The sequence below is a fragment of the Astyanax mexicanus genome, chromosome 5 (genome assembly GCF_023375975.1).
Source record: "Astyanax mexicanus isolate ESR-SI-001 chromosome 5, AstMex3_surface, whole genome shotgun sequence".
Classification (NCBI taxonomy): domain Eukaryota; kingdom Metazoa; phylum Chordata; class Actinopteri; order Characiformes; family Acestrorhamphidae; genus Astyanax; species Astyanax mexicanus.
This window is the reverse complement of record NC_064412.1, coordinates 30877570-30891501: the sequence shown is the minus strand read 5'-3', so window position 1 is coordinate 30891501 and position 13932 is coordinate 30877570. Positions and strand designations below refer to the sequence as shown.

The 13932-nt window shown below is 38.3% G+C and overlaps 1 protein-coding gene across 2 annotated transcripts in view; it reads right to left on the bottom strand.

The window, feature by feature from the left end:
• The window catches only part of cacng5a (calcium channel, voltage-dependent, gamma subunit 5a), a 55748-nt gene that overhangs the window by 15680 nt on the left and 26136 nt on the right, over positions 1-13932 (bottom strand). Inside the window, exons 2-3 of one of the 2 annotated variants that reach the window (XM_007252121.3) lie at positions 10141-10366; positions 5630-5671 (exon numbers count right to left, since the gene is read on the bottom strand). In XM_007252121.3, coding sequence (XP_007252183.3) covers positions 5630-5671; positions 10141-10336 — 238 coding nt within the window. In that variant the 5' untranslated portion in view covers positions 10337-10366. The remainder of the gene's footprint in view (positions 1-5629; positions 5672-10140; positions 10367-13932) is intronic. The other variant, XM_049479750.1, reaches the window with a different exon arrangement.

Here is a 13932-nt window from a genome sequence, read left to right as displayed (position 1 = left end):
TAACCTAGTGAACACGAGAGAGAAAAGCACAGCATGTCTGGGGACCACCATGAGAATTAATGTTCTGAGAAAGTGTTAAGGATGAGAATCACTTAAAAAAAAAAAATTAAAGTACTGACTAAATCGTCGCAGTCATGGAAAAGCTTGAGTCTCCATTTTTGTATCTCAATTTGTTTTTTTACATTTTTGACACCTGAATCTGGAAGTTGTTTTACTAACATTGTGTAAAACATGACATAATGTCACTTAAGGCATGGACCAATGACCAAAATGACTTAATAATATATTTTTTCTATTGACTTTCACTGAAATAAAAAATATATGTTTTTTTTCCTTCTGCAGACACATGACAGTGACGATACACATGGGTCAGTAATGTGTAGGCATATTCTAATGGTCTGTATGCGGGTCTGTATTTTAGTACCACACTATCAGAACTGCAGAACTTACACATACATTTCAAAGAAGATACTAAATAAGATGGTATTAATTTGGCGGGGAACATTCTCAACACTGCCGTTACACTGATATGGTTGTCGTGTGTTAATGTGTTGTGCGTGTTGTGGTAATATGAGTGTATCAAAGGCAGCAGTGCTGCTGAAGTTTTTAAAGGGTAGCAAACCCCATGATTTTTGATGACTCACTCAAATTTGAAAAATGCAAAAAAATATGAAAAGGAGTTTGGGAGGGGCATTGGGTGATGTATGGGTTTAGGAGTGGGGCAGGAGGGACAGCTGAATGGGCTAAGCTGCAGCAGTAGCAGTATGCCTCTCACAGCGGTGAGACCTAGACATTAGGATTTCACAAGGTGGGCAGAATTATTAAGTGATTAATTTGCATATTGTGGTTTGTTTTATGTCTATCATCTTCGCCTATAGCACAGTTGAACCTGAGAGGGCGCTGCAGAGACAGAAATTACCACAATAAAATTATTTTTTAAAGGTTAGGAAAGGTTTAGGACTGGTATTTTTCACAACTTTAATGGAACACAATTTAGCTATTAATTAAAAAAATATGGTTTAGTGTTTATTGCCTCTTTAAACACATCAATGTCACTGCTGGACTGAGAATATAGTCCACCAATCAGGAATTTCCATCCAGTAGCATCCTGCGACCACTGAGGAAGGACTAGAGGATGACCAATAGAGTGAAGGACAGTGTGAACACAGTGTTTAAAAACTCCAGCAGCACTGCTGTGTCTGATCCACTGACGGCAGCACAAAATACACTACTAACACACCAACACTATGCCATTATCACTGCAGTGCTGAACATGACCCACCACCCAAATAATAGCTGCTCTGTGGTGGTCTGTCCTGTGGGGTGAAAGTAGGAAAATAAAGAAACAGTACTATAGTCTGTAATTATAGATCTACACAGTGCTCCTATATGATCAGAGGAGCTGATAGGATAGAGAGTGAGTATGGAAGGCGATTAAGGAGGCGATCCTAATTTTCAGACATGACTGTATGTATAACACTGGTTTGTATTCTCCAAATCAGTGCAGAAGAAGATTTATTAATGGATTTTGAGATATTTTTCTGGTAAGCATTCCTCACTGCTGCCCTGAAAAACAACTGCTCCGGCAAACCTGAGTGAAAACAGCAGCCGAGGATGATGAAATGACATCATCATTTTAACATGGATTTATAACACTCCCCTATCACCATGGCACCAGCAGGAATTGATTGACGGGAAAGCGAATCAAATTACACTCTGTCTGCAACTTTCGCGATTCGATAATGTGCATATAAACGACGTAATTTTGTCAGAGAGTGAGCGATTAAGCAGATGTGCAGAGAGAGAGGGCTTTGTATACACCGTAACACTTATAAAACTATGCGTGACTAATGTAAAAGAAGATATCATGGCCTTTACACACTTCAAAAATATATGTCTTATGCTTTTACTTACTGAACACTTTATTAGAAACACCTGCCTTGTGCTTTCATTTCATTTTCCACTTTATTATTTAGCATCAAGCTGGTGATTTAGTCTTATAAAGTCTATTTCTAATTAGACTAAGGATGAATTATCACTTCTTGAATTGATCATTAATATTTATGCAGTTCATACTATTTGGTGCTGCAGATTAGTGCAATAATTGTTCGCTTTGTAATACAAGTGTCAACTTTGATCCAAATCTTCTTCTAGACCTACTTTTTTCAAAAAGCATGCTAGCCATGAAAAAAACAAACAAAACAATATGGCCACTATTTTCCAAGATGGCCACTTTTCTATGTGTTTGTTTTCCATGAGTGTGATTGGATGATCAGCTTTGAGTGATCTTGGTGTCTAAATATACGTTTCAATGAAAATTTCAATTCTGCAGGTAGAATCTCTAAACTCTGGATTATTATGAAGATATAAGATAAAAAAAGTGTTTTGGCACATAATTTTCTGAATAATTAGTTAATGATTTTGTGTTAAGTTTTATTTATTAATTTATTTATTGGGCTTATAACTTGCAGGTCAGTATGGCTTTGGAATAGAGTTCAGTTACCTGCCCTAATTAGAAATAGAAACTCTATGGCTTGAGCATATGTGAAAAAAGCATGGGACTCAATGGGAGGAACGAAGGCTAAAAAAACGACAAATAGATGAGTGTGGGTCAGTATGGCTGTGGATCATAGCTTAGGGACCTGCCCTGAAGTAGTGCACGCAAATGTCAGGCAAAAGGAAGACTGTGATTTTGGTATTGGTGTAAATGAATAGGAGTCAATGAGAGGAATGAGGGATGGAAATAAAACGGCAAATAAATGAGTCAAAACAAAAGTGAATTTTAACTCGAGGGCTTGGCATGAGTGTATCCACTTTTGCTCCTCATCCATTCCTAACAGGAAAAACATGTTTTTACAAAAAACATGCATCCAATCAAAAAGCTTTATGCTTGTGCATATTAGACCATTACACCAAACAATCTGGAGTTGAAACAGTGTTGATACCTCGAAAACTGTGGGATTAGTTACATTGCAATGAAATGGTCACAGTAACAATAATAATAACATGGATAACAGTGTAGTTGCCCTATGGCCAGCTAATGTTTTATTTGTTTGGGCACTGATTAATTTGTCAGGCCATATAACACAAAATGTAATGCCCAGATCACCACAATATGTCTAATCATTACATTTCTAGACTGAAAATCATTATTTCACATTTAATACCATGGCCATCTTGGATTTTAAGGTGGCTAATGTGCTTTTCTCATTATTGGTCACTATTAAGTCATTATTCATGCCAAAGTGAACGATTCTTCTGTAATATGGACTTAATTTGCAGCACTAATAGTTTACAGACAAAAAACAAGAATGGAAAAAACAAGGACTAGATGTTAAATTATATTGTAGAATTTTACTTAAAACTACTGAATGATACAACCACATTTCTATAAACACAAGGATGTGTAAAATGTAAATAAATGTAAAGTAAAAACGAATGCATTGATTTCTGATAAATCTCCTAGACCCACATTTTATTCATACTCATTCTTTTTGTGCATAGAACACATATCAGATTTTAGACATTTTACCTTTTTATTTCATGAAAAACATTAACTCATGTAGAATTTGATGGCACCATTTACATGTATTTTACACATTTTACACAGCGTCCCAGCTTTAAAAAAATAAAAATAAATGAATAGGATGTCTAATTTATTTTTAAAATAAGCTTGTTATCAATACACTTAATTTATCAGATAATTGAAAATTAATCTGGTAATCTATATTATTGATTTATTTTTTTTTGATGGGACTAGTTCTCCAGAGGCAACGCTAGTTATACATTAGTAATGAGCTCTGTGTGTGTCTGTGCTTTATATTCACCCAGAACAAACCAATGACCGAAAACAAGACACTTTGCTACACAGCCAGATGTTTATTTGTTCTGGCAGGGGAAGTTCTCTGAGTCAGACGCTCAAGGTTTCTGGGTCATTCTCTCAACACCAAGCGGCCTATAGGTCTGCGGCAATAAGGCCACTCAATACTCCACTCAGTCGGGCCTGTTTAGACTTAAATGGACAGGAACCGAGCCAAAACCTGCTTATATAACCCATTAGGAGTAAGTACCGCATGCATGAGCTGCATTTAACCTCTAATTAAAAAGCTAGTGCTGCAGATATATCCCTGTTCCGGATTTTGGGGTTTGTTAGAGTGGAGATTTATTTTAAATCTTTATTCTAGACAACACAAACCTAAATATAGAGAATACACTATATGGACAAAAATATTGGGATGCCAGAGTATTTATTGGTTCTTAGGAAATAAAGTGTAGGTTATGCTTAGTCAGAGTAAGTGTCTCTACTGTCTCAGGGCAGGTTTTACTAGATTCTGGAGCATTACTGTTATGAGAAAGTGTGTTAGTTATGCTGCCTTCAAGTCCTCCATGGAAATTCCTGTGTACAAAGTTGGAGGTTGTAATTACGACTTTACATGCATTTGAGCGTTTTTTGGTCGGGTGGAGATGGACGCCATTAAGAAAATCCTTTTGTTTATGTGTTTGGTCTATTTACGTGAAGCAGGTTGTTAAAAAAAACTGTTTAAAAATTTCCGTGCATAAAATAAATATACAGGCGTTGGACAATGAAACTGAAACACCTGTCATTTTAGTGTGGGAGGTTTCATGGATAAATTGGAGCAGCCTGGTGGCCAATCTTCATTAATTGCACATTGTACCAGTAAGAGAAGAGTGTGAAGGTTCAATTAGCAGGTTAAGAGCACAGTTTTGCTCAAAATATTGCAATGCACACAATGTTATGGGTGACATACCATAGTTTAAAAGAGGACAAATTGTTGGTGCACTTCTTGCTGGTGCACCTGTGATCAAGACAGCAAGTCTTTGTGATGTATCAAGAGCCACGGTATCCAGGGTAATGTCAGCATACCACCAAGAAGGACCAACCACATCCAACAGGATTAACTGTGGATGCTGTAAGAGGAAGCTGTCTGAAAGGGATGTTCGGGTGCTAACCCGGATTGTATCCAAAAAACATAAAACCACGGCTGCCCAAATCACGGCAGAATTTAATGTGCACCTCAACTCTCCTGTTTCCACCAGAACTGTCCGTCGGGACAATAAATTATTGTGGTTTAAAACCAGGTGTTTCAGTTTCATTGTCCAACCCCTGTAAGTGCGCAAGGCAACACTTTTTGAGTCCTTCTAATTAGTTCAATTGCTATTGTTGCTATAATTAGTGCATGTTGCCCTCAAACTGGGAAACTCAGGGCTTATCTAAAAATCCCACTGGTAAACACGAGTTTGTGTTGGCATTCTTGTGCTTGTAAATACTGTACAATATTTCCAACATGACTTGAAGGCAGCATTAGATCAGGATGTTGGATGATCACCATTTCACTTTATCCTCAACTCCCTAACTTTTCCCAAACTTCCCATTTCATCCCAAAAGTACTGTATGGAGCACCATCATTCCAGAGAACACAGGTCAAATAAGGTCCAAAGGTCAATACTAGTGTATTTTATACCCATCTAGTCCACAGGTTCTGAAGGTCTGAGAGTGTGTAATTTAGGACTGAGGGGGCACACATACAGACCCTTAGAGTTTAAGTCCTTACAGAAAATGAGGGAGAGAGAGAGGGAGAGAAAGAGAGGGAAAGAGAGAGAGAGATACCTGGTTCCCCGGTGGGTAACACTCTGTCAGGCGGTGAAGAATCTAAAAGAATAGAAAGGAATCAAAGTCAGTGTCCCACTGCTGCTCCTCCATATCCCAGAATCCCTTTAGAAAAGTGCAAAACTACAAATCAAATCAGGTGTTAAGGACAAGATCTCAAAATTAGAGAAGTGACCACCAATCCCTTCAGGGTGAGCAGGATGAGCAACACATGCAAGTTTGAGGGTAGAAGATAAGGTTGCAGATGTTAGATGTAGAAGCTCCCACAGGGAAAAAAACGAAAAGGAATTGCTTTGGATTAAATGTTGCTAATAACAAACAGATGCTATTAATTCCCAGCTGGTACGATTTGCATAATGGTAATTGGTGGCAAGTTGCTTTTTTGTTTTATTTAATTTTGCTGTATTATTTAGCTGGTGCATTGTGCATGTACCAACTTCTTCACAAATATGTGATATCAAAAATTTTAACAACATCCACCCTGCTTTTATATCATCCACACTTTCACTGTAACCATAACATCCATCCTTTCTACTTACCATGCATGCTTTCATCATATTATCCACCCTTTCACCGTAACCATAACACCCATCCTTTCGTCTCATCATGCATGCTTTCGTCATATTATCCACTAAATATCCGAATGTCCATCCTGCCCTATAATGCATCTTTTTGCTATAACATCCACTTTGTTGCCATTCAATTGACCCTGTCATCATTTCATCCAGCCTATTGAAATATCACCCACCCTGTTTTCATATCGTTTCCCCTTTCACCATACCATCCACACTGTTGTCATATTTTCCACCTTTTTGCCATATCGTCCACCCTGTCGTAACATTATCAACTCTGTTGGCATATCGACCATCCTGTTGCACTGTCATTCATCCTGTCATCATACCATCCACCATGTCATCATACCATCCACCATGTTATCATACCATCCACCATGTCATCATATTATCTATTCTTTTGTTATATCGTGCTCCTTTTTACCATATCATCCACCCTGTTGTCATAGTGTCTACTCTGTTGCCATATCATCCACCCTTTCCTCATACTGTCCACCCTGTTGCCATATCATCTACCCTGTCACCATATCGTCCACCCTGTTGCCATATCATCCACCCTTTCACCATTCCATCCACCCTATTGTCAGTGTTTACCCTGTTACCATACCATCCACCCTTTTACCATATCATCCACCCTTTTTTCATATTGTCTACCTTGTTGCCATATCATCCACCCTTTCACCATTCCATCCACCCTATTGTCAGTGTTTACCCGGTTACCATACCATCCACCCTTTTACCATATCATCCACCCTTTTTTCATATTGTCTACCTTGTTGCCATATCATCCACCCTTTCACCTTATTATTCACCTTCTTGTCACATTGTTTACCCTGTCATCATATATCCAACCCTTGCACCTTATGGCCCATCCTATTACCATGACATCCACCCATTTACCACGTCATCATATTATCCATCCTTTTGCCACCTTTCCACCCTGTTGCCACATCATTCAACCTGTTTTCATATAGTCTGCCCTGTAGTCCTATTATCCACCCTTTTGCCATATGCCCCACCCTTTTGCCATATCATCCAGCCTATTGTCCTATCATCCACCCTTTCTTTATATCGTCCATCTTGTAGTCATATCATCCACCCTTTTGCCATATCATCAACCCTGTTGACCTATCATCCACTCTTTCTTAATATCATCCACCCTGCTGCCATATCATCCACCCTGTTGTCCTATCATCCACCCTTCCTTTATATCGTCCATCCTGTAGTCATATTATCCACCCTTTTGCCATATTATCTACCCATTCGCAATATTGTCTGCGCTGTAGTCCTTTTATTCATCCATTCGCCATATGCCCCACCCTTTTCCCATGACATCCACCTTTTCCCCATATCAATTACACTGTCCTCATATCATCAAAAACTACACACAAAAATAAGCAAATACATATTGCATAGGGGGCGGGAAGTGGAGCTCAGGATGTGTGTCACAGCAGATAGGCTTTGGTGAGAAGGAATGTGTGGAGATGCCAAGATGGAGAACAAGTGTGTGAAACAGACTGACACTTCCCCCCCCACAGGCTGACAGAGAGAGAGAGAGAGAGGAACAACCAGAGGGAGAGTGCCATGCAGCCTGAAAGGAGATCTTCAGGATCACACACACACACACATACACACAGGGAGAGCATTGTGTAATTCAAATGGGGCAGCAGATGAGCAGATGATGAAAGAATGGAGGAGACAGGTGTGAGAGAGGCTATATCGTTCTCGGTGGAGGCGGCAGCTGAAGCCGCGAGCAGTTCTACGGTGTAAAGTGTCATCAGTGCAGCGTTCACTGCTGTAAGTGTCACAGCGAGCGGCGCTAGTCTACAAAACCCAAAAGAACAAGGAATCTTAATGGAGCTCCACCGGAGGAAGCTGCATCTTCACAACGCTGTAAAAGCACTTAGGGCAAGAGATCTGACAATGTGCCAAGTCTGTTTCACAACAATATATCAAACATGTACAAATAAACAGATTACACACAATGCAACACACCAATACACACTCAGCTTACTCATACACACTGTATGCTGTGTTAGCGTATGAGTCATTTCAGAAAATAGACCACCAGCAGGCAGCTGCAGGTGTTAATCTGATGTCAGACTTTAGGCTATAGCGTCAAACAAAGGCTAAAATTAGTTGAAAATGAAAATCTGTTTCAGGGCAAAATTCAACATTGATCAGATGCTGAATTCTGGTTGGAAATTAAACTCATATTTCACTATAAATCTAACATTGGGCTGACATCAAGCTCCAACGTTAGACAGGTGTTGATTTTTGGTTGCTTAACATCATGATTTTATTACAGGACCAGTCAAAATAAAAGTTAATAAATGCTGAAGTCAACCAGACTATGAAGAAACACATAAATAATCATGTAGCAACTTAAAAGTACTCTGTACAGCCTGTAAAGCCTTTTGGTGCTCTTATCTGGGGTGCTGTTACTGTTAACCAGCAGTTTCTGAGTATCTGAGGCTGACAAAAACATTTCCTGTGCAACAGAGGAAACTCTTGATCTTCCTTTCCTGAGGCAGTCCTGATGAGAGCCAGTTTCATCATAAGAATTTTGATGGTCTTTGTGACTGCATTTACTTTCGAAATTGTTGCATTGTTTGGATTGACTGACCTTTTTTTACTTCTTAAAGTCATTTGCCCTTTACTTAGTTGAGTAGTTCTTGCCATGAAATGAATTAGAACTTACTCAAATAGGGCTAATTACTGTATGCCAACTTTACCTCTTCACAACAGAACTGACGCTCTCAAACACATTAAGAGGACAAGAAACTGAATTAACTGAGAAGATGTGCAAAACTGATATCTAAGCAAGATGTGCTACTTAAAAGAATCTAAAATATAAAACATATTCTGATTTGTTTAACACTTTTTTGATTACTAATTAATTTCATACGTGTTTTTCTTGAACACTGAATGAGAAGATGATTTTCCATTTATTAATAACTGTTTAAAATTTTCTAATTGAAGTTTAAAGGAGAAACTAGTTTTAAATGAGAAACTGTATTTTTAAAGTTATGGCGGTATGTGTTCACAATGTGTCCCAATGATCCAAAATGATTTAGTATTTTATATTATTTTGTCCATATTGTGTAAAAATAGTAGAGACTACATAAAATAGCATTGCTTTTCATATGCATAACGCAAAGGAAGTCCAAGTTTAGCGCAACAAATGGCTCATCCACCTATATGGTAAAGTTTTGCTAATGAACAGTGTGTAAGAGTTTATTTAAATTGTGACTAGTACACTGCCTGGCCCAAAAAAAAATTGCCACCAAAAAAAATGTCGCACTCTAATATTACATTTGACCACCTTTAGCTTTGATTGCGGAAAGCATTCACTGTGGCATTGTTTCGATAAGCTTCTGCAATGTCACAAGGTTTATTGTGACATTATTTAATCCAGTGTTGCATTCATTTTTCACCAAGATCTTGCAGCATTGATGATGGTAGAGTCTGACAGCTGCACAAAGCCTTCTGCAGCACATCCCAAAGATTCTCAAAAAGGTTAAGATCTGGACTCTGTGGTGAACAATCCATGTATGAAAATGATGGTCTCATGCTCCGTGAATCACTCTTTCACAATTCCAGTTGATGGAATAACCTGGTCTATATTCAGTATATTCAGGTAGTCCTGACCTTATTCTTTCAGCACATACTGTTGCTGAACCTAGACCTGATCAACTGCAGCGACCTCAAATCATTTGCTTAGCTAAATCCAGGTGTTTTTTTTTTTTTTTTGGCCAGGCAGTGTATTTTGTGGCTCGTGGTGTTTTTTTTATTGTTTTTTTATTTTTAGAAATGTTAGTATTGTAGCTCTAGCAGTAAAGATTCTAAATTAATTTTAAAAACTTTTTAAGCACCAAGATGTCCACCAGCACAAAGGAAAACACGCACAGACTCAGATGTACAGACACACCCTCTCACCTGCGAGGAAACAGACCCTCCAGAGCCCGGAGTGGAGGGACATGCGAATCTCTGTGCTCTGGTTCAGCGGGAGTATAATCCCCTCCTCCAGGTAGAGCCAGTAGTCAGTGCTGACAGCGATGCCCAGCAGGCCCAGGCTACACACAGCAAACACACTGCTCAGCAGCGTTAAAGCCTTTCTACCACACACACTCATCACCTCCAGTCCAGCAGGGGGTACCAGGACCTATAACAAGACAATAAGAAACAGAGTGAGATTTGTTTTGGAGATATTCGTGCATTTGTATACATGTAATATTTGGTCAACAATGCATTAGTAAATAAACTAAATTGATTCTGTGTCTTGTTCCCTTCAATCTATTTAGGTCTAATCCCATTTCACCCCTTGGGTCCTACTATTTAGCCCTCTTTTTTGTGTGTGCAAACCTATGGGTAGTGTGTCCCCACTCTTGTGTTAGTGGAATTTTTAGAGGCACACCTAAAACAGCAGACTATGAGAATCACTGGCAAGATAGCAGCACAAGCGACCAAAGAACCCCACAAATGATGGTATTTTCCTGGTTAAAAATAACAATACCCACTATATTACCATAATACAATGTATACTTTCAATGTTTTATGGCCATTTTCTTCATAGCAAGCATTAAAAAAATCATGAGTAGTTTGTTTCAGTAGCTAGCTAACTTCCCTGATCCACCTTAAAGATTGCAACAAATGGCAGATGCTGTGACATTTAAGGTAGGAGGGTAAATTAAAATAAAAGTAAATAAAAACTAATTTTAGGCTCCCATCACAGAGGAAGGAATGAATGGACAATAATAATTAATTGGCACATCACCTGCCCCCTTTATGAATACAGGTGATGCCCTAAAGTTAACTAGTTAAGCAGCAGTTAGGTTACTGAACTTTAGCGCTCCACTGCTACAGCTATATTGTGTCGGCTCTGGGTTGTGTGTGTGGCTGCCTGTAGGCATGGTTCTGTTCTCTCACAATATATCTATATATCTGTTCGTCCCAACTCTTAGGGGGAGGTTATTACCCCTTTCCCTTTTAGTTAGAAAGCAAGAGGTAGGGGTACAAAAGAGAAATGGGATTGGGCTTTACTCTCTATTCCCATCTGTATGTCAGGACCCTTGGAGGGATGTAGTGTTGATAGAATTTAAACTTATGATTTAACCTCTCTGGTCTTTTGGTCTGGACCATGGTTTACTAGATACGGATCCAGTGGAAAAATAGTTGTATAATTGTATTAATCATGAGGTGACGAAACACAGAGATGTGAATCCGGACAGGACTAAAATTGTAATTGACTGTAATTTTGTCAGAGGACATCCGAGGAAAACACCTACATGGCCATTCCAGACGGGAAAAGAATCACAGAGGATCCCCCCCCATAAAAAAGAAAATTACCCCAGGACCCCCTGAGTAACTAATCCCGTCAGTGAACACCTGAGTTAAAACAAAAACTCGGTGTCTGGACCAAGTGAACTCAATTATATGTACTGTACTATTTTTCCTTTCACCATTTTTGACTGACTCTTTTATTAAATGGTGTAAAAATAAGTGACATTTTCTACCAATGCCCTTTTGTTCAGAAATGATATGGATTCCACATCTGGGGTTAATAAGCATTGGAAGATTAACGAGTCTGTCTCAGCAGAACACACAATGCAGTTAAATTTTCTCCAGACTGGATTTGTCGAGGCTAATCCAAAAGCTTCAGAAATATTCCGCTCAACCTTGCGAACCTTAAGCTAATGCCAGCATGCATGAGATTTAGATGATTTAGTGATGATATAAATGTCTGAATGGCACGTGAGGACAGACTGAATTCATAAACACGGCTGCAGCATGGCTTAGTATAAGTAATTTGAGAGCGTGTCTACATCTTTCGGGGTAAAACCCTCAACACTGCAGTACACAGAAGCATTCCGCTTATTCATTCAGATGATCAGCTTCAAGCCATGTCCGCTGAAATCTTCCTTGGTGTACGCATCTTTAAAGCAGACACACTTTTGGGCAGACATCGCCCGGAGATAAGCCAATCTGTGGCTTGTAGGCAGTGAACTCGTCTACGTGAACCCACAGCGATCGACTAGCGCTAAAAAGTGGGTTGAAAGGTTGGTCTGCTCCAGTTAATATGTTGAGTGTTTCCTAACCACTCTAACCTCTGATGTCATTGTGGAAATGCAGACCTCATTGACGGCGATTTGGCTGTGTGAACATGTTGCCGATGTTTGATCGGAGGCACTTGGCTGAACCCTTCTGTGCATTCGCGGTTCATTGGCTTTGCTTTGCCTGAGGCAGCCATGCTGTGCTAACTGACTGACACGAGCAGAGAGACGTCCAGCCTCTGACTCCATTCATTCACTATTAAATGTGTACTTTTTTGGGCACGAAACAATCACAAAAAGAATCTGGCTAGAGATGTACGGAAATTAATTTTGTATGGCTGAAACCAACCAAACAAAATAAAACATTTTGCTAAAGACTGCATACTGAATGTATGCTTTCATTAATTTTGCTTCACTACTGAATAAGATAAATAGCCCTTTAAAGAAATCTTTAACAATAAAAACAATTACAAAACTACAATTTCAAAATATTTATTAAAAACCTTATTAATTTGCTAGCAAACATACTAACAAAGTAGTGCTGGGCGGTAGGGGTGTGTCATATCATATCGCACACAATAATATTGCCAACATTTTTGAATATTATGAACAATATTATACCCTGAAATATCGTTTTCCATTGCATATCTACTAGACACAGATTATATCTGTCCAGTATAATTTATCTTACTTTAATCCTGGATATATGGAGATATATGGAGTCCATTATTACTATCATGACATTCTGGATCACTGACTTCTATTACATATCTGATTAAATTCTTGTATTTTTTAATATCTCAGTTAAGGGTGTGCCATATCATGCCTTATCGTATTCAATAACAAAATGATATTGTTTTTGTTTTTAATTCAGTGTTTTGTCATATTGCCAAAAGTATCGTTATCGCAAAAATACCATGGAATATCGTGATATGTATATCACAATATTTTTCTAGATTCTGAAGGTTTCGTAATATTATTTTTAATATTGTTATTATTATAAATTAAAAATAGGATTTCATATAGGTTTGTGACTTACTGTACTGTTAGGAGTATATATAACATAAACACTAAGGGTTTAAATAAAGGCTTTGATTACTTTTGGGTTTACTTTGTCCCACAAACATACACAATATATGAAGAAATCAGACTCATTATCAGAAAAAGAGCTGAAGAATTTAAAGAATAGACCTTAAAAAGAGATATGCCAACAACTTTAACCTGGCTTTCTTAACAAAACTAAATATTTTCGTTTTAGCATAGTAAAGCTCCATAAACACTACAAGTGGACCAAAAATACTCAATGGTTAAGTATACAAAGAGATATTTCTCAAAAGGTCTATGGTACAAGTATGACAAGTTTAATATCAATTTAGTTACAATATGTTATTCTTGAAGCCATTAGAGGCATTACAGTATTAAAATCAGCCACAATTCCCTTCTTTCTCCAATTAACAAATACATACCTTTAAGCTACAGTATGAATATATTAAAAATTGCTATAATTCATAGAATTATACATTTTATTTATTGTACTCGGATAAAAACACTCATACAGTGAGCAGCAGCAGCAGAAATCCTGTTGCAGTTCTCTTCTGAGTTCTCTTCCGGCGGGACAGAGCCATACCGGTGTTTGGCTCCACAGAGCTGAACTTCTGGTGTGTTAGCTTGTTATGCT